Source organism: Asterias rubens, chromosome 2 (genome assembly GCF_902459465.1).
Source record: "Asterias rubens chromosome 2, eAstRub1.3, whole genome shotgun sequence".
Lineage (NCBI taxonomy): Eukaryota > Metazoa > Echinodermata > Asteroidea > Forcipulatida > Asteriidae > Asterias > Asterias rubens.
Genome location: NC_047063.1, coordinates 1,025,409 through 1,047,499, shown reverse-complemented (window position 1 = coordinate 1,047,499; position 22,091 = coordinate 1,025,409). Strand labels below are relative to the sequence as shown.

Below are 22,091 nucleotides of genomic sequence, written 5' to 3'. Positions count from 1 at the left end.
TGGAGGCCACAGATGGCCTCTGTTGCCCTCTCATTGGCCTTGGTGCCCCCTTCAAAAGTTTTCTATAGACTTTTTTCAATGGAAGTGCCCTTTGTAATGAAAATGGCCTTGCCCTTTAAAGATGGAATTCCAGGCCTGCTATAGCCCCACCACCTGGCCCTCCCAATGGTCTCATGTGCTGACATGATCCCTTTATTTATATTAAAATGTACATAACACCTGTACAGGTGAACAAAGAAGGAACATTCCTAAAAACTGATTAACCCCTAAGCCCTCTAGCTTACCCCTCTAGGCATTACTCTCTAGCAACCCTTTAAATGTCTATCCCAAATATGTTAGCCAGTTTCCTATTAACCCACTGCCCTACAATCTTACACCCAATACCGATCCCATCAGAGTCAAAGAAAGGTTGGTTTATTTTTTACATGAACAGAACAAGGGATAGATTCATCCCATTTTCTCTCTTTTTAGTTTTGCAAAGTATAAACAAATTAATAGTCCTTTCAAAGTTCAATTTGCATCCACTGCTGGGTTCATGTTTACTTCATCAGGCTTGTGATTTGTCAGGATATTTCCCTGATTTCTGGATTCTTTAATGATCTTCCTGCACCTACAGATTGTCTAGAATGAGGCAAACATGATCACAGAGATAGAAAAACCTGGCCCTTGTTATGACCAGACCTTCAGATCCATTTGAGATTATGTGGAGAGTCTGTAAATCTCTAAAATGTAACAGTCTGTGCATTCAGGTAGCTCCATTTCCACACCAAGAGGGAATCGTTATCCAATTAGAAGGATGTCTTATTCATGCTTCGTTGTCAAGAGCAAGGCAGTTTCTCCTTAATAGTAAAGGGCACCTGGAGGGAAATCGGAATATGTATCAGAACATTTCAAAGGGCACCCCTGGCAATGACCAGGGGCATGGTGGCAATTTCCTAAGTTGTCTCAGTGAATAATCAGGACCTTGTTTATAAAACTGATTTTGCCTGAGGGAGAGTGTGTGATCTTTACAGGAGAGAGGAGATTTACAGAGTGGAACTCACCATGAACCGATGAAAAAAAAGCCCAGTAGTAATTGCATTTTACCCTAATGGTCTCTTTTGTACTGTATTTATGCAGCTTAATAAAAGCTCTTGTGTTTTGATATTGGGTTTGTTTGTGGGTAGGGTCAACAGAATGTCACACACAACCTCCATGTAGTACCTATCTTTATGGTAAACTTGTTTTTGTCCTGCGGGCAGAATTAATTCCTAGGAAATTGACTGGTTGGAATATGGTATCTGCTTGTGGTTTGCAAATTGTGACCTCAAAGGTGATCTGAACTAAGTGGGAGTTAAACCCCCTTAGCTTTCAAGTTCAAACAAGCTCTGATATTGCTTTGTAGTTTGTTGTTGTGGAAGTTAGAAAACACAAAGATATATTTAGTTGTCAACCTTTCTTCTTGTGGTGCAAGTGGAAAATTTATTCAACTTCTCCCATCCTTCCCTCGATAGCTTTTCAGCGTTGTTCATCCTACATGCACATTAGGTTAGGTATTTGTACGCTAGATTTTGTCTTTGCTTTAAATGCCTCCCCCTAGCTCAATACGTTAATGGCATGAGGGCTTTGCAAGATTCATAAATTAACAAATCATCGATGGATCTTTTCCAAAGAGTGTGTCCTGTGTTTGTTAAAGGGGAGGTACTAGGTACATGTACATCACTGTTTTTTAGAAAAGGGAAATTCAAGCTTATCCTGGAGTTTTTTTCCAAGTTGCATCGTAAACATCTTCAACTTGTGAAAATTCAGGATTAACATTTTACACAAAAAAAAAAAGGCAAGAAAAATTTGTCAAACTTTCTATCCAATTCTGAAAGTGACAGGTGTCTGGTTCTCTGTTTTATACTTATATATTCCGGGTGTAGACAGGGACCTCGACATTGTACAAAACGCCACTCGTGATGAAGGTGCTGTACAAGTAGTTAAATGGCATGATCCGATTGCCTAGTTGATTTTCTGTCCGATAAAACGTAAGAATCGTGATAAAGTATATAATACCAAGGTTGTTTGTACTAAAGTGCATACATGTGCATATGTCTTTGCACAGTATTCTAGTGTGAACGGTAATGGAATAAAAACCTGAGGGATTCTACACCTTTCAAGGTTGTGTCTTCAAATGCCAATCCCAAGTGTAATAGCAACAATGAATATATAGTAGTCTGGACTACATGTATTTGAATGGGAGGTACAAGCTGAATTTGTCAACCACACCAAAAAGATTCAACAGAACTTCCAAGTTGGTACAAACATGTACATAATGTGCACTGTACAAGTACATGCTGTTGACAATTAATGTAATAATTAATATTCATTTTGGTTTTATCCATACACACTGATGTGTGTTAGCACTGTATCATCAGTACTTTCTCAAGTTCTGTGAACAAAATCACAAGCATATTATTTGCACCTTAAGTCAAGCAGAGTATAGTACGTAGTTGAAATATCCAAAACTTGGGTGTAATCCCCGGACTACATGGCAGTTGCAGGTCCTAGGCTTCTGACTGGCACCCCACAAGCATATTATTTGCACCTTAAGTCAAGCAGAGTATAGTACGTAGTTGAAATATCCAAAACTTGGGTGTAATCCCCGGACTACATGGCAGTTGCAGGTCCTAGGCTTCTGACTGGCACCCCAGAACAAATACGACAAAATAGGGAGACTGCCAACATAGGGCTAAGTACATGTACATGTGTAGCTCAGTTTGCAGAGCATGGCACGTTAATCCGGAGGTCACAGGCTGAAATTCAGCTCTAGTAAATTTCTCTCTGTTCAGCCAAAAATCGATTTAAGAAATACTCCAAAATGTAATGATTTTGGTTGAAAAACTCTACATCAAAATAAGTTCAACAAATGTTGAGGTTTTGCTTCAAGCGCTCTCATGTACGCCCTGACTAATCTTTCTAGGAAAAGGACTGATGGAGAAGGGGGGAAAAACCATTCAAAACAACTATTGCTTTGTCATGTACATGATGTACGGATACAGAAAAGTATGCAGAGTGAAAGTGTGCATTTGCAGTGGAATATGAACTAATCTTGATGCACTTGTAAATTCAAACAGTCATAGTTGAACTGTTCAGTTTTACGATTCCAAAATAGTTGTTCATGGGTTGGAGGATTCTACGTGCCCATTATGCTTTTATTGGGGTTCGGTTCATTGACTGGTCATGAACAAAGCATTGGGCCCACAGTGTTAATAAAATAAACTTAAAATAAAATAATAAAATAAACTTAAGAATATCATGTGCATTGTGGTGACAATGGCTGGTCACCCACAACAAGCTTGGTCCCTGCATCACTATCAAATAACTGTGGTTAGGACTAGTCCTAGGAGTTATTCTAGTCCTAAGTTGGGTTAGTAATGTAACTATATCTAAGGGGGTGTGCTTGTCCTCTATACATTTTAAACTTTCCATAACAATGGAACATACATACATTCCTTGAATTCAACAAAAGAAGCATCCGGGTTGCCGTTCATGTAGAAGCATATTTCAGAACCACCCCAACTCATTAGAGATAGTCTATACATGGTGTTACCGCAAACCTTTCCATATCGTATTTCCACCATACAAAGTTCCACCATGCAAATCCTACTTGGGAGCATATTGCTGGTACCAACACTAACACAAACAGGGTATTTCTTTTGGTATCTATATATAAAGGGCATTTTCCAAACATTGGGTAGCCTTGAAGCTCCTGGCTTTGTACATGAACACCATGCAAAATTGTACACTGCTTCTAAACTGATGACAGAGCTCAGGCCCGAGACAGAGCCAAAGCTGAGGTTTAGAAAATGCTTGGGCTATTGTGTTACGCTCATTGTACTTGTATGAACTGTATCCGTAACATGTGAGTCTCCACAACTATCAGAACTGGTTTTGTGCTTAGAGCTTGAAAAGTAGAAGTACCCAATCAATTAATATTCATTGTTCATTGAAGGGGGGGGGTGTCATGATGACAGCACCGCCTCAGGCCATTGGAAACCTTCCTGCAGGAAGGAATATCACATCCTGCATGCCCAAATCAAAGATACATTGATCATTGATCTTGTGAATTGTGTGTAACTTAAAACAATAATATTGGCAGGATCAGACAATGGGGTCATATGATTGTCATTAAGTTGTGTATTGTAGTGGTTCATTGTTATTCTGGGTTGTGGTTAGTTGCTGTGTGTCACTGGTCACATTGACTGAATGTTGAGTGAAGGCACAGATAGAAATAGGAAAATACACAACACCATAATTTGATGGTTGTTACATGTATGTACCCATTAACAATGCGGACTTCAACCAAATGGGTTTGGGCCCAATATCATTGAGTAAAACACACGTAGTAGCTAAGCACAACAAAATTATGCTTACCAGAAAATGGTTAACTAGCTGAAATACCATGTCATCATTCAAGACGGGACTAGTCAATTAAAATATGCCCAGTCAGGTGTTGATATTTTCAATTACACATTGCTTTCTTTAACACACTCATCCAGTGTCCAATTTCATACATTGAACATTTGTGGTAGCTTACTGGTATGTTGATTTCACTGAGCATTGATCCACCCTTTGTTGATACCAGCACATACTTGCAAAGTGAACTCATTTTGTTGTGTTCACTGTGGCTAAAAAGTAGACCCATTTTATTGCCAAATACTAAAAAAAAAATAAGAACATAAAAACGACCTGTAACAAGCATCCAGTGAAATCATTTTTTTGAAGTGATGGTGCCCGACTATTTTTCTCGACAGTCATGGACTGGCAAATGTATGCAATGACATTATGCAAAATAAACTCACAAAACCTCTAAAACTGTTTGTACATTTCTATTACAGTGTTCAATAAAGCACCGTGAAAGTGAAGTCAAAGCAACCAAAGCCAGGAATGACTACATTATTTCCATTGGGGCAGCCAACTCAAGTGTGACCAAATTCTTCCACACCGACCTGGACAAAATCGTAGATGTAAGTATTAAAATGTTAAGAATAATTTAGACCATAATATTAGGAAGAACAGGCCAGGAATTTCATCTTTGAGAGGACAATAGACCGATCCATTAAGCTCCGCCCCATTGCGTATTGACCAATCACAACGCAACCAGGGCCGGCAAATTAAGTCCGACATGCGTGCACGTATGCTTGGCGCACGTCAGAATTGTGCAACAAGGCATTGGAGAGGCTCATGTGTTCTTGCTCACACATGCCTCGTGGGCGAGGCCTAAAGGATCGGTCTTTTTTTCAATTGGTAAAGGGCACTTCTATTGGAACATCCTACAGTCTATAGAAAACTTTTGAGGGGGCACCAAGGCCGAGACCAGGGGCAACAGTGTCCATGGCATCTGTGTAATTGAAGGCCTGGAAGAAGTTGGTCTTGGAAAAACTTTTCATCACATGCATTCATTTAATTGATAAGGGAGGCAAGCGAGTGAGGTTATGTACATGTATACATGAAGGAAGACCAAGTCATTAGGCCAGCATAATGCAAACAATTAGGCCTTAAGGTTCAGACCCCGTTCTGGTCAACTTTTCTTTTTTCATCCCCTAAATAAAATAAACCAGATCACTTGCCTGTTACACTATTCCTCATGCTGCCCAGCTACAGTGATTTTGTGCACTTTTCAGACATCCATGGTTTCATTACCAGAAATGAACAAGAATAATACAAAATATTTGTTGGTAATTTGTTGTGTAATGCTGCTTCCCTCCACAGTGTCTAGATCTAAGGTACATCCAGCTTCTACGTAAAGGACTGAAGGCGTTCCAGACAGCGGAAGTCCAGACGCAAGCCCTTCAGCAAGATGAGCTGCGACGTCTTGAGCTAAACATGAGGAGACTAAGCTGTGAGGAAGACAAGAAGCTATTCCTCCAGGGTAACACCAGGCCGTTTGTAGCACCACAGTCATTCCAGTATCAGTCTCATGCTGGGGATAAGGTAGGTGCAGACTTCTTCCCTCTTCTAACCTAGGTAAAAACTGAAAGCATTAGGAACAGGGCCCAAGTTTATAAAGTTGTTAAGCACTTAAAGCAGCTAAGCACAAGCAAGTTAGGCTTATCAGAATAAAGTTACCAGCCAAAATACCATGTCACATGTTCAGTCTGTGACTTGGTGTCCCGCTTATTTCTTATGCAAGAAATCCTGTTATTTGGTTTTGAAGATGATTTCTTAATTGCTGGCATCAGTGGATAGAGAGAGACCCATTAAGTAGAACAAAGGATCATTTGTTCCATGTTGAGATCAACAAAGCTGCACTGTTGCGTTATGTTGATTTGAACATGGTAAAACCCATGTTGGTCACAGGCTAGTGTTTTTTATCAGACAACTTGGAGGCAACCAACTGACTGGGTGCACAAAAAAACATTTCAGATGCATCAAGAACAATCTTTTGGCTGTAACTGTGAAGAGAAAACTGAAATGTGAATGCATTTCCTTTGGACGTTGCCTGTACATTCCCTAATGTGACATGGCCTTGATACTGAATATTAATGGGAACTAATATCTATTGACTATTTCTCTTACTATGAACCTAGACACATGAGTTAACAGCGCCACATCATCTACAGAGTGATCTTGAAAACCGCTATGAGAAGCTGTACAAGACCATTGCAGCCCTCAAGATAGAAACAGATGAGGTAATCATTCATGTTTGCAACTGAGATACAAGCTTACATACTTTTGTTACTTACATCTTCTATGAAGGCTTTTGTGTTTTATGGCCATGAGATTGAGTACATGGTTAGACTGCAAGACTTGCAAGCACAAGGTTGTGGGTTTGAATCCTACCAAGCTAACTGTGGTCCAGTGGTTAGACTGCAAGACTTGCAAGCACAAGGTTATGGGTTTGAATCCTACCAAGCTAACTGTGGTTCAGTGGTTAGACTGCAAGACTTGCAAGCACAAGGTTGTGGGTTTGAATCCTAAGAAAGCTAAGTGCTGCTGTCTAGTTACTGAATCACACCTCTCGGATTGTGTAATTCATAATCACAGACATTGAACCAATGTTTGTATGAGAGGGATTGGTTGTTGCCAGCTTGGTGTTTATATCCCCTCATGGGAGTTTGCAGAGCTCCCTTAATGGGAAGATCATTTAATTAAGACATACACTAGCGACTGGCATGGTAGAAATCTTAAGGTTTTAAAGGATTGGAAGGGATGCAACACAATGTTGTTTAACTTGATTCTAAAAGCTTCTGATTATGAATTTTAGACCTAAATGATTTTTTTCCTCTGTAAAACTCGAACTGAAAATGTAAAGAAATGTAACTGTGTGAGTTTGCAGAGTTCCCTTGACGGTAAGATTCCCCTGCAGATTTTTTTTATTTTTAATTAAAAAAATAAAAGAATATTTGTACGTGCTTGAACATTGTTTCTCTTTCTCGTTGATGTCAGATTCATAAAACCATACGTGAAGTGGAGCGGAACTGGCTTGAGGATGACTGTAACCCAAGTGAGGATGATGTAATGACACAGTTCAAGTCAATCCGTAGGATGGTAGACTCCCTGTCCACACCGGACCTCAACCGCGCTCCTTCCATGAAAAGGCAGCGCATCCTTAAACAAGAGACTGAGATGTACTATCTTGAGGTAGGTTTGGATGTTTCTTTTGTAGACCATTCACTTTAAAGAGAGAGACTTGAAGGTCAAATTAAGTTTTGTGATGTGCTCTTTTTCCAATTGACCCAATTCACCTGACGTCATCATCAGAAAAATCTTGAGTAGCAATTTCACTGTGCATTTTTATATATAACTCTATGCCGTGCGTTATGCAGTGAAGTGCTTATTTTAGGCAACGCGGCGTTAATACACGTAAACCTAACTGTCCACCAACATGGTGAGGGTGGCATCAGTCGCCGCGTGTGACGCGCGTGCAAGGGGTCAATTGTGAAAATAAAGAGACAGTGTATCCTAAAACATGAGACTGAGATGTGTTTTGGACTGGTCCTCATGTGTTTTAACTGGCATTTTTTAGAATGATGTTTTTTTTGTTGACCATTTCAAGGAACTCCAAGGTCAAATTCATATTTGAAATGAACTCATGTTCCAATAAACAGTCCTTGTAGAAATTATGAAAAGAAGTATCTAACATCAGGTTAAAATAGTGTAAAGTACCACTGTGGTGGATATCCTTCAAGTGAAATTTTTTGTCAAATCGTTCATATTGAATAAACAACTTGAAGAGTTGTAGAATTTTAAGCTATGATTCTGTTCACTGATGTGTTGTTCTTTAGTATTGATGATTTGTGTATCTTGATTTGCAGAAATACAAGGAATATCTCCAGAAGAGTAACAGACTAACTCGCATGCAAGCAAGACACGACCTCATACAGAAGGGTCTAGGAATTAGTAAGTACTCTTTTATAGGACTTTTATTTATATTGGAATGCTTTAAAAGTTATTGAATGAATGATGAAGTTGTTTATAGTGTCTTGTCGTTTCCGATCAGCAGAATGTGGGTTTTAGTCCTAGTCTTGACACCTGTATGAGCATAAATATTGATGCATGATATATTTCTTGTCCTCTGTTATTTGTTTCAGGTGAAGCCAATTCCTCAGACAGGCACAGGTAAGTGCTAAAGAAGAAAGTGATTCTGAATGTTTTCTTGTATGTTCAGATGGGTAGTAAAGTTGTAGCCTGTTTCCCTCCAAAACCTTCAAAATACCCATTAGGAAGTTGTTTTGACTGTGGAGGATTGAGGTATGTTGGCTCAAATGACATTTTCTTATCACTGGGTCAGGCATTTCAATATCATCTAAGTACGAATATGTTGGTGTCGAGGTATGATAGAATGGAGGATAGTGGAGTATTTAGGACACCTGTGGGCATAGGGAGTATAGATGCATGTACAGAATCTTTCATACTGTAATAAGTGTTTGCATTTTCTTGAAGTTTCAATTTCTGTATTTCATTTTTGTGTGTGTAACAGGCAGAACTTGCAGACCTTGCCCAGAAAGACGAAGCCACGTCCCAAGTCAGTTCATCATGCTCGCCTATTTGGAGGAAACCTGCAGGAGTATCTTGAAGTAAGCAATGCAAATGTTTTGGTCTTCAAAAATATTGCTTAGCAGAAACTGTTTACCAGCCGAAAGTCCATAAAGTTGACATTGTTGTGACTGGTGTCCCACCCATTTTTTGTGTATCAAAGAAATTTGCTTAGTAGTATTTCCTGCACAACAGCTTTATACAGTTTTGCCCTGGTTGCCTGTAAATTTCCCTAATTAGTTTTGAAACACTTAATAATAATATTTGACTCTTAATCTCATTGTAGATTACCAAGCGAGACATTCCTACGGTTGTACAGAGTTGTGTAGAGTGTATTTCCTTGTACGGTAAGTGTTTACCATTGGGGTGTTTTCTCTTTAGTAATACTTTATTTTTTATAATTGAAGTTGACCTGACTGAACTGTGTAGATTTCATCAAAGGGAAGGGAACTAGCGAGTTATTAAGGGATGACACTGTGGTTAATGATTAACTAAGGGGGTTTTCCCACAATTGGTAAATTCCTGAAGTGGTTGTGGGGGTAACATTTTAATGAAATTATTTTCATGCACATATTCTTCCTACTTACGTCTAAGTCCGATTTCCAATTTTTGGGGGCCTTGGAAAAAACAGCAAATTGTTATTAAATAGTGAGAAAAGTATATAAAAGCTCAATGTAATGTTGGTCAACCCATGAACTCAATAAAGAATCCAAGTGCCAAATCTCGTGCCTGCCTCAAGTTAGTTTCAATTGGGAGTGGCAGTTAAAGTGTACATCATAGCATTTGAAAAGTATTTTTTAAATGTAGCTATTAACAAATCACTAAGTACATTTTTCTTTGTTCACTCATTAAATAATTAATTCAGACACGACTTTAATTTGAGACCTTGTTTGTCCTTCGCCCCTCTTTGATAATGAAAGGCTAACTCTAGTTTTGGTAATCCCTCATCAGGTTTACACCATCTTGGTATATTCAGAATGCCTGGTGCGCATCAAGAGATCTCATCAATGAAAGACGCATTTGAGAAAGGTAAGAGATTGATAAGAAAAAAGGAAACCATTTCCATCCAAGAAACTATCAGAATCAAATGGGGGTGGGACTTGATTGTGTTTAATTGAATACTCATCTGTGCTCAGAAGCTTTGGCATCTCATCTTATTTTTAAAGTTACATTTGAGTATTCCAGTGCATTTCCTGGCAGGCAAGATAGTTCATGGGTAGCTCTCAATCTTTAGAACAAAAGGTCATGTGTTATAAAGCTGTGGAAAGATCTAAAAATTCATTGACTGACCTTTTTATATTTTTGTGGTGCAGAGTGTTTGACTTCATCCGAGACTTGCATGCACAGTCAATTACTGCTTGTATGGAAGTTTTTATTTATTTTGTTATTTCTTTTTTAATAGGGGAAGATCCATTTGAGAATTTAGATGAACTAGCGGACATCAACTTGGTTGCTAGTGTACTCAAGCTGTACTTCAGAGAACTGCCTGAGCCTTTGTTTCCTACAACATTGTTCCCTCAGTTCATGGAATGTGCCAGTGAGTATAAAGCCTTGTACCCTATGTTTACAGTAATAACAGTAATGGATGCTAATATTCATTGTACAAAAAGTAACCAGACTATTTTCCACTTCTTTTCTGCTTAAGCAAAAAGCCCAATATCATAGAGCTGCTTAATCAGAAAAGGCAGCTAAGCACAACAAAACTTACCAGAATGAGGTTACCAGCCAAACTACCCTGTCACACGTACAAATTGGTGTTGGTATCCTGCATATTTCTGCTTAGCTTGAAATTGTTGAGCAATATTTTCTGCCTAAGCAGCTCTATGAGATAAGGCCCTGGTCTTAGTCATTTTCTAATAGCTTGACTGATTGATTGTTATTTGCCCGATTCAGAAACTTACCGTGATGCAGACAGGATACCTGGTCTGAACAGCCTCGTCAATGACCTACCAGACAGTGTTATGATTGTCATGAGATATCTCTTTGCATTCCTGAAAAGGTAGGTTTGTGACTGGTCAACTATGCCTGGCGTTAAGCTTGAAAACCCATTTTCTTTTCCTCTTCAAATATTGCTAGATACAGGTATTCAATTTAGGTGTGCTATTTAAAACTGATAAACAAGGTACAAGGTTCATGTGCTCTATGTAATTTGCTCTATCGTGTGTTTGCAGAGGTGTTGTTCATGCTGAGGTTACACCATATGTTACTTTCTTCGAGTGAAATTAAGTTTTGATAAGAACAAGTCCTGCCTAGTTCTCAAAGAACTAGTCCTGCTAATTTTGTATCTACTTTGGAGTAGATTAGTGGATCATGGGACTACTCCTAGATATCATTTTGACTAGCCTGCTCAATTCATCCCAAGGAGGCTAATAAATATACTGCATGGCAGTAGATAAGATTAGCAGGGAAAGTTCTCAGGGGTCTAATCTGGCTAGTTCTTATCAGAACTGAATTCTACTTGGAGACACATGGTGTTAGGTAAACTGAAATTTAAGCGTAGAAAACTTCTAGATGTTAATGAGAAATTTCCAAATTGCAATCAGAGTGATCTAATTGAGAAATTTCCAAATTGCAATCAGAGTGATCTAATTTGTTCGAGGTCTGTCACATGTTCATTTGTCAAAGGCAAATGACCTGCTGTTTGCCTTTTCACCTGGTTAATTCCACTTACACACATCTATGATAGAGCGACATACTTGGTTTTTTTTGTCAAGCTGTCTCCACGTCGGGGAACCCCGAGGTCGGCAAGCCATTTTACATGGAATGTTCACATTAATTTAATCTCATCTATGTGTTATTTGTTTCCTCAAGGCTTGCACAGTACAGCGATGAGAACATGATGGATTCTCATAACCTAGCTGTATGCTTTGGGCCAACACTGATCCAGCAGCCTGACTCTGATGAAGACATCATGATGTGGCAGAGTCATATCAACGACCTCATCCAGACGATGATCGTCTTTCAGGAAGACATCTTTCCACAGGATGGAGGAATGCTTTATGAAGACCCCTCCATCACTGATCTAAGGTAAGCTCATAGCACCATGACAAAGTGAAATTATTTATGCCATTCAAAGAAGCAGGGATGTGATTTCTCCATTTTTAAACGGATTTCCCTTTTTTTTCTTTTTCAGATCAATTTCATAAAGAAATGAAGATAAAACCATACAATAATGCCCAGATAGCAGAGATAAAACCAAAGATAAATGTTAAAATAGGGCTTTATGCTCGACGTTTTTGAGCCTGCATGCTTTCACACTATGCACTCTCAACAGCCTATCACATCCCTGGAAAAGTCAATGTTTAAAATTGTTTTTTAAAATCTTTACACCCAAGAACAAATTAATGTCTCAAATGAACCAGATATTTTAGATCAAAGTTTTCCAACACTAGTCGTTTTCAGTGGCTTTTCTTGGTTTAAGCAAACAACTTTGTAATTTAATCAGGGTTGAAATTGATGATCTTGGCCAGCTGGGTATTTTGTCAGTGTATATATTTACAGTTCTTTAAACAAAAGCTGAATCTCAATTTCTTTGACCCACCCACCCGAATTAAAAATTGTTATTGTGAATGGCCCCTTATACTGATAAAAATGAACACATGGTTAATTTTACCAATAATTTAACTGCCTGTGCTTTAACTGATTGTTTTTAAATGTGAACACTTTTTAACTCCTGATTATGTCTGTGACCTTTTTACTTTCAAAAGACTACATAGATATTGCCTGAGGTTAACAGGGCCCAATTTCACAGAGCTGCCTCAGCACAAATAAAAGCCCATCAAAATAAAACTATGCTTACCAGAATAAGGTTACCAGCCAAAATATGATTGCACATGTACAATTTGTGACTGGTATTCTGTTCATAGTTGCTAAGCAGGGATTTTTTAAGCAGTATTTTCTGCATAAGCAGCTCTATGAAATTGTGCCTTGGTGAAATACTACTTAAGTATCCTATGAGTCGGATGCTGTAGTCTTTTGGTGATAGCGTCTTTGCTTTGACTGCTTCAAAGTGGTGGAATGCCTTACCTTCCTTTATGTGTGTTTAATTTACCAAATGTTTAGGGATGCATAGAGTCTGTTGTTGTAGATTATTGTTGTGTGCATTGCCATATTTTATTCTCTTTTGATTGTTTATTTTGCTGTACTTATTGCAATGTTTTATACCCTCTTACATAGGGGTGAGAGATTCTGTTTTTTTTTTTAAATTTGTTTATGTAATTGTTTTGCTGCATTTTGATGTCATGTATGTAGTTGGTACCTTTTTGCATTTTTAGGATGTATTGTAGGTATTTTGATGTAATTTATATTGTTTGTTGCTGTAGTGTAATTGTTAATGTGATTTTTATTTTAATTTGTGCTTTGAACATCCTTGGATGGAGAGGACACACTAGATATAAAATAAATTATTATTACTGTTTTTATTATCATTATACTTCTAAGGAGTTTTTATGGTTAAAATATGGCTGCAGTTATACTTTGTAACCATCGCAACAAAATGTGTTATTTATTTGTTTGATTTGTTTATAATCCAGCTCTAGTCCAACTGGTAGTTTGGAGACCATACCTGAAGCAAGTGCAGATGATGACTCTAGTAATGGTAAGAGGACTTTGCAGTTAGAGAATGTCCCAATTGTCAAAATAGTAGGAACGTTCTAAGTATTCCAGAGCGTGTTCATGGACCATTTGGAATGTTCAAAATACTAATGCACCGTAGTACACATGTAGGATTGGTCCCATGCTTCGGCACAATGATGCGGTCTAGCGGAACTAGTGGTCCTATCCCATGCTTCAGCACAATGATGCTGTCTAGCGGAACTAGTGGTCCTATCCCATGCTTCAGCACAATGATGCGGTCTAGCGGAACTAGTGGTCCTATCCCATGCTTCAGCACAATGATGCGGAACTAGTGGTCCTATGCCATGCTTCAGCACAATGATGCGGAACTAGTGGTCCTATGCCATGCTTCAGCACAATGATGCAGTCTAGCGGAACTAGTGGTCCTATCCCATGCTTCAGCACAATGATGCGGTCTAGCGGAACTAGTGGTCCTATCCCATGCTTCAGCACAATGATGCGGTCTAGCGGAACTAGTGGTCCTATCCCATGCTTCAGCACAATGATGCGGTCTAGCGGAACTAGTGGTCCTATCCCATGCTTCAGCACAATGATGCGGTCTAGCGGAACTAGTGGTCCTATGCCATGCTTCAGCACAATGATGCGGTCTAGCGGAACTAGTGGTCCTATGCCATGCTTCAGCACAATGATGCGGTCTAGCGGAACTAGTGGTCCTATCCCATGCTTCAGCACAATCATGCGGTCTAGCGGAACTAGTGGTCCTATCCCATGCTTCAGCACAATGATGCGGTCTAGCGGAACTAGTGGTCCTATCCCATGCTTCAGCACAATGATGCGGTCTAGCGGAACTAGTGGTCCTATCCCATGCTTCAGCACAATGATGCAGTCTAGCGGAACTAGTGGTCCTATGGATTGTGGGCAGGCGTGTGCCCAAACGAAAAGTCTATTGCAGGAAGAATGTACCTGACTTTTGTTGATAATAATAATATTAATAACGACATGTAATTTGCACATGTACCCTGCTGGTTGTTCAAGGCGCTCCCTAACTAGTTTTGAAGCTTGTCCTCAGAGGCTTGACCCAAAACTGGCTGGGTTTTTTTTGCGCAGCAAACAGATAACCCTCTCTGGTAATTTAGGTTTTATTGTTATTAGTTACAACAAGTCAAATTAATGAAAACTGTGTTTGCCTCGACTCCAGTCATTGGTTGCAGAATGTTTCTTTGCAATTTCTTAATAAAAGCAATTAATCATGTGCTTTATTTGTTTTCAGTTACAAACATATTTCCTTTTCATTGTTTCTCCTACCAGGTATACTAGTGATTGCCAAGGCTGATTATCTCGGCAAGACAGGAAACGATTTATCCTTCAGTAAAGGAGCCCAAATTCATTTATTCAATAAAGTGGATGAATATTGGTGGCGAGGAGCCGTTGGGGAACAACAAGGTTACATACCTATCCAGTATGTCAACTTACCAGACAAGTAAGTAGTGGCGACATTGGTGCAAGTTGTGTTTGGGATGAACCTGTCTATTACACATCATGGGGCTTCTTTGATGGGAGTGGGATTGGGGTAGAGGTGGGGAAAATGGGGGAGCTGGTATATTGACATGAACGTTTTGCAGATCTCCCAACATGTATGATTTTGAACAATTTTTAGCATTTTTCCAACTATTTTACACTTATACTAGCTTGTGCGTCCTTTCTTTGCGAGATTTGATTATGCTGTTTAAGAAGTATTTTTAGGTCTTTAAAGCCTTGCGGTTCACTGGGTGAAAAACCAAAATTATGTTTAATCACTGATGATTACGTGCGAGACTTGAGCAATCAATCCCCACATGGTCTGATCTGTAGGTCCTGATGTGTGTAATCACATTCTCAATTAATGATTATATTTGAATTCCAAAGGATATTGGAGGGACTGCAGCCAGTCAATTAAACCAAGTGCATGATACTCTGAACAAGCTGACTCCTGGTTAGTGTAGTGAATTTCATTCGTTGCGACACTTTATTTTCTGGTCATCTTTCTGGGATTCTTCTTCTCAAAATTTTCACATTACTACCAGGGGTCGGTGACAAGAGTTATTGATACAGCACACATGGTAGCGAGGCTGGATTTCACTGTACCATTCTCCGCTTGCAGTGTAGCCTACCACAAATTGACTTACTTGCTTGGTGAAAAGTACTACTTTTAAAATCTGAATAATGGAAACGTTTGTTATGGCACTGTTTGGGTTCTTTTAACCATGCATGTGCAGGAGGAATGACATATTAACACAGTCATATTTCATGGCCAACAAATAAACAATAACATATAACAAATTAACTTTGATGAAGCCTTTTTTGAGTTAAGGAGGACACATTGCGATGGTTGTAACGAATTTGTGAGACATTTTTCAGAATACACCTAAACTAAACAGTGCATTCCTACAATGTCAACCATATCACAAAAAGGCTAATTCACAAAGGATTCTGTATCACACACTAAAACACATTTCCTTCCTAATCATTAGCAATTAAAACGTGTAATTTATATATTTAATTGTGGGTTAACTCAACACCCATGTGACTGGAACCAGGGCCCAATTTCATAAAGCTGATTAGCAGAAAATGCTGCTTAGCAACAAACTTTACCTGGTCTAAATAAAATCTTACTAAAATCATTTGTGTCAAACAATTTGCAAAGGACGACAATTGATTTTGGGTTCCTTTGATTATGGTCCAGGAATCTTGAATTTTAACCCAAATTGCATTTCTATTAAATTAAACCGAGTGTTTCAGCATTTGTTTAACATTTTGCATCCCCTTATTTCACTTTTAATGATAAAAATCAATACATTATTATTTATCAAAATTTATTACATCTATTAAATAACTCCACGGGTGCATTCGATTAGCTTCCCTGGGTCTACCCCACGGTGCTCACTCGGGTGAGCCTCTGACAAAAGCTAAACGAACGACCACTCACCGAACGACCACTCACGATGTCATGCACCTTGGGCCAGCCCCCAAGTGACCCACTTCACGAGCAGGGCACTGGGGGCTGAACCGGTGAGCCCCTGGAATGACGTCAAAGTTATTCGAACGCAACGTGGGAAGACCGGGGTCAACCCAGGGAAGCTAAACGAACGCACTCTTTATTAATTTTGGTTTTTACCCATACACCTGTATACTCTGTACTTTACCTAGTCTTGTGAAAAAATATCACAGGCGTTTTACTCGGGTGGGATTCGAACCCACGACCCTTGCAATTAGTAAAAACCAAAATTAATATGCACCCTATATTGATTTCACTAATAAGTCCAACCCATGATGTGGGTCTGAAGATGGCAGTACTTTGCATCTTGTGTCTGTGGTGACTTGCTTTTGATCAAAGATTATAGAGCACTGAAGGCACAATATGGGGAACTGGAGCTCTATCGATTGTTAGAATGTGAAATTTGCTTGGGTGCCATTTTAGCAAGGAAATGTTTTGTTATATTATTGATAGCAACGGTCGTTGGCTGCACTGTTCTGAGCTGGGCTGACTTTCATAAAGCCTCTAAGAACAAAAACTTGCTCGCAAAAAACAACTTTTGCTTAGCAAAAATAGGTTATTCATTTTGGTTTTACCCATATACACCAATGTGTGTAAGCACTGTATACTCGCAGGCATATTCACAGGCATATTACTCAGGTGGGATCTGAACCCACAACTTTTGCAATTTTTGAGCAGTGTCATACAAACTAGACCACCGAGATTGCAGTTTGAATCTATTTAACTTCTATTAAAAAAAGGTTACCACTCAGAATGCCATACAGTTATCATTGGCACCCGGTCATTTCTTGCTTAGCTAAGACATTTCCTAAGCAGAAGTTCCTGTTTAACAGCTTTATGAAACTTGGTAATGCTTGCTGCGTCCAGTGTACATTTCACATTTTAGTCTGAGTTCCCAATCTTGCACCTTGGGCACTGTATAGTCTTTGCTTTTAATATTTCAAGTGGAAGCAGACAGCTATGACAATTCTTATTGTTATTGTGATTTCCATATCCTTACCTAGCTGGAACTCCCCCAATTCCTCCACAGACCTAACATCTGACATTGTGTCCTACTTGGTTGACCACTATGGGTGGGAGCAAGGCACAGTTCTTTCACCCAAATGAACAGAGAAGCACCAACAATCATCTTGATGTGTTAAGAAACGTTGGGTGGAACAGCCATATATAATCAGAATCAGGAGTAAAAACAATAAGTGGATTATTTAGAAAAATAACTGTAGTGGCTACAAACCAATCTTCCCGGTGGTAATTTATGCTTTTGCGTTTTGCAGCAAGCTAGTCAGATGATGAAATTAGCATAGAGCATTACTAATTCGCCAAAGAGTCAATAATAAAACTAAAATATTTTGCTGATTTTTTGTTTATGGAAAGTAGCGAATGATATAGACTAGACTCTTTGTGATTTGCTATTAGTCCATATCTGCCTAGCTCCATTTACTGCATGTTCCATCAATTCTGCGCTCTTCAATTCTTTTCATTCAACTTGTGTTTTCTTTAGCTGTATTTAGTTTCCTTGCTAAGGTCTTGTTACGTTGCTTACTTCCACCTACAGTGAGAATGGTAACCCAGGCCTTCCCAAACGGCAAGTCAGCAGGACCGATAGCACAGAGATGATGGTTCGGGATATAACAGAGAAGATGGCTGATGCTTTATTGGACATCAGCAACCTGGACGCCCCTTCCCCTACCCCCGATTTAGTGCGAGATATCTGCACCCCTAGCTCACCATCCACTGGGTCTGGGTCACAACATAATAAAGCTAAGAACCCACCCCCTGCCGTTAAACCCAGACCATCAAACAGACCTACCAGACCAATGCCCTCGTCATCCTCACGAAGGCCTCAACAATCACTGAATTCATCACAGACATTATGAGACAAAAGAACAAGTATCGGGGAAAAGATTCTTTTTTAATTTCCATTCATACCAAAAATTGCCTCAGCGTTTTTAAATTACAATCCATCAAAATATTTTGTTTTTCATGAAGTTTGTGTTTGTATATTTGTCATCAAAGAACCATAAAACAGTCATGACATCGAAAATTGCATAATATCGTAACTGGTTAGAACAAAGGCGTTTCAGTTGGAAGTGCTGCTTTAGTTTCATCTTATTTTTCGGTCAAGAAAATACAGGGTTAGGTAGACGTCGCCTGCATTGTTTTTTTCTTTCTGTTGTCCTGCTTTGACCAAGTAGATGCTCCTAAAATATAGAAAGGGAATGTCCTTCCAAATAACATCAGGCGCATTGTAAATTTGAAACGCCGAAAAGGAAAAAAAAGCTGCAGCGAGCGAAGCTAGCGAACGGAAAACAAAATGGCAAAATTCTCACAATGACTTGTACTTCACCAACTTTATATCTTAAAAATTGTTCACCATGCAAATACCAAAAGGTGCTTTTACAAATTCCACCTGAGGTTCATTTTGTTGTAAATGAAAACAAAATTGCAAGACCTTTTCAAGGTTTAGCACTTCTGTTTTTTCACAAAGATTGGAAGTTTTCTTCCATAGCAGGGGTTGAACTTCCTTCAGCCCACATTCATTCACCGTTAATTCACGTAGCGTGGAGTATTTTTGGAAAATCTGTTGTCCAATCTACCACTAGAATTCCAAGACTTTGAGTTGTTAAAGCTTGGCTTTAGTATCACTGGACTTATGCTTTTTTGCTAGTCTATTCTACCCTGGTCCAAGTCTATGTATTAAAGTCACAGAGACAAATTTTGAAGTAATTTTTTTAGAAGTAAATGCCAGTTTCATTTAACCAAAAGCTAACATACATGCCATCACAAATAGAGTAAATCAATTATTTTGTTTATTTTAGAGCAATAAGTACGCTTTCTTTCGCTCGACTGATATTGTACATTTGAAACGTGGTAGCAATGTATCTGCAGGTGCTGAAAAAATACTTAAAATGGTGCAAACGAAGACTTCCACAATTTCCATTGTTTTATATTTACTTCTACAGATATGTACAGCAGTACTCTTATTTTTGAGTTTTAAAACAAACAAAATCCTTTGATCCAAATCTTGTTGCTTTTTTGGCGGATTCTGAATGCTTTTGTTTAATAACCATTAGATATTGTAGATATTATCAAACTCAAACATAGATTCTTGTCATTTGATTGGTGGAACACACATCACATGTCATCCTTTATTTTGCCATGTATTTACTGCCATGACATTGAACAGGCATATATGGAAGTAAGTATTGGACGGTGTATGTTGATGTTTTGATGCTTAATCCTCAGTGTTGTTCCCAAAGCAATTGTTCACATTCTTTCGTTTATATCCAAATGAGCCAAGATTGTTTCATGACAAGGTTGATGTCTACATGGAGTCATCAACCATTTTAAAGTTTGTTGTGTCTATTTTGTGCTTATTGTGACAATTTTTCAGACGATAAGGATCTATATGTGAGTTGACAGATATTTGTCGCAGAATATAATCACTCAGTGAAATCTGGCCTTTCCATTATAATTGGCTTTGAAAAGTCCAGTCCAATTCCATAGAGCTGATTAAGCAGAAAATTGTGCAAACATGCAGGATACCAGTCACCGATTGTACAGGTGACATGTTATTTTGGTTGGTAACTTTATTTTGCTCAGCATAATTTTGTTGTGCTTAGCAATTTTGTGTGTGCCTAAGCAGCTCCATGAAATTTGGCCCAAATGTCACCTCGCATTCAATATTTGTGTATTGTATGGCACAGGTCGACCAGTGCATTAATATTTTTGCAATGAGGCATAGCTGACGACAGTGCAATATGTTCTAATATTTGTACTCAGTTTGTCTGCCCAAATGGCTCAATCTAACACTTGCAATGTGAATATATATGGATGAAGCTTAGACTATGAGCCCCATACTGGTTTGGATACTGAAGTGCTCAGGTCTAAGCTGATGTGGTTCATTGTAATGCATCCCTTATGGAGTTGGGGCTGTTTAAATAACTGCACAACAATGGCGTATGTGGTAGCTGTATAGCACATGTGAGTTTACCGCTTAATATTTGACAGCTGTCTTTGGTCCCAACAACTACATGTTAGTGACTATTTAATATTTAAATAGTGCATAATTCTCTGGAAATTTCAATGGCCATGAAGTTTCAACATTGACCAAGACTGGGATCTGAAACATGGTCTATGCTTGAAATTTATTTGGTGTTGAGGGTAACTTTTCTTCACTTAATGTTGTGCATGAGAGCATGGCAACTTAAAGCACCCAATTAATGTATTGATAAGATCCAAACATTGGTCTCCAAGAAGTGGAATTTATTTTAAACAATCTGATAAATGCTTATCATCTGCCTTAGATTAATGATATAGTACTCTGCTGGGTGGTTTGAGTAATTCTTTCTGGTGCCTCAAGTGGTGAATAGATAAATATTGTAAATAAAATTGCAACTGGAAAAGAAATTGTACTTGCTTGTAAAATGGTAAGTTGGGATGATAATGGATGAAGTTTATAATATATGTAAGAATTAATTTTTAGTATAACTTGATTATTCTAAAGGGATGAATAAGTCGAGATGGTCTATGCATTTGACTAATAGATTCTAGATTACTGTACCATCTTCCCATGTCTGTGCAGATTCTTAGTTGTTCAGTTTGAATTGTTTTTGTTTATATACCTACACAGATAATTAATGGAATTTTATCCTGAGCTCTCAACATTTTTGAGGTTGTGCAGAAACTCCCACTTATAATCTCATCTTTCCCCTAATTCTTCTCTACATGTCAAAACAAACACTTCAGAAATGTTTCCATATTTCTGCCCTCCCTGTAGTGGTCTTGCTTGGCGAACCTACTTTTTTCTCTTAGTCACTGATAGAGGGCGCTAAATTTACTGTCTCGGAGGACTGGTCACCTCTGGGAATCTCGTTCAAAGCAAATGTTTGTTTGATACACATATATATTCTCCAGAAATTTATGCGGCGACCGATATGACCAATGTAAACAAAATGACCACCACCACCACAGGCCTTGAACTTTGCTATTAAAGGGGCACAGCTATTTCGCTCTGGTAAGGGGCATCTCTGACCTCTATGAGGAAAATGTAAATATCTACAGGAACCTGACACAGGGCACCGCTGTGGTGCCGTGGGTAAATATTTGAGGCTTGCCCAGGCATTTATGCTTCGTTTTTGAAAGGGCAAGGGCACCAAGGTATTTTCTCTTTGCTAAAAGGCACCCTATGATAAAAATTGTAAAGGATTTCAAGGGCACCAAGGCAATGACCAGGGGGCATGGAGGCAATTGCCTCTGTTGCCTCAGTGAAGTATCAGGCCTGCTGCAGCCAATAAAGACTAAACCTGTAGTAGAACTAACCACCTTGAGAATGTTGTCAGCTCACAAAGTCATTTGTTATCTCTAAAGTGGACTTGATTCTTCACATTACCCACCCTTACAAACTAATGATGGTGCAGGTTGGTCATACCTTAATCAGTAACAAATCAGTCTTCTTTCAAAACTTTCAAAAATAGTT

General features: G+C 38.8%; 1 protein-coding gene across 4 annotated transcripts in view; it reads left to right on the top strand.

The window, feature by feature from the left end:
• LOC117307207 (SLIT-ROBO Rho GTPase-activating protein 1-like) overlaps positions 1 to 21,815 on the top strand; it is a 53,114-nt gene extending 31,299 nt beyond the window's left edge. For 2 of the 4 annotated variants that reach the window (XM_033791886.1, XM_033791887.1), the window contains exons 6-20: positions 4,863 to 4,991; positions 5,737 to 5,958; positions 6,555 to 6,656; positions 7,414 to 7,608; positions 8,283 to 8,367; positions 8,559 to 8,586; positions 8,948 to 9,044; positions 9,290 to 9,350; positions 9,955 to 10,032; positions 10,406 to 10,540; positions 10,897 to 11,002; positions 11,815 to 12,030; positions 13,536 to 13,600; positions 14,887 to 15,058; positions 18,168 to 21,815. In XM_033791886.1, coding sequence (XP_033647777.1) covers positions 4,863 to 4,991; positions 5,737 to 5,958; positions 6,555 to 6,656; positions 7,414 to 7,608; positions 8,283 to 8,367; positions 8,559 to 8,586; positions 8,948 to 9,044; positions 9,290 to 9,350; positions 9,955 to 10,032; positions 10,406 to 10,540; positions 10,897 to 11,002; positions 11,815 to 12,030; positions 13,536 to 13,600; positions 14,887 to 15,058; positions 18,168 to 18,489 — 2,013 coding nt within the window. In that variant the 3' untranslated portion in view covers positions 18,490 to 21,815. The other 2 variants (XM_033791890.1, XM_033791889.1) reach the window with 2 other exon arrangements.
• Positions 21,816 to 22,091: the final 276 nt, after the last annotated feature.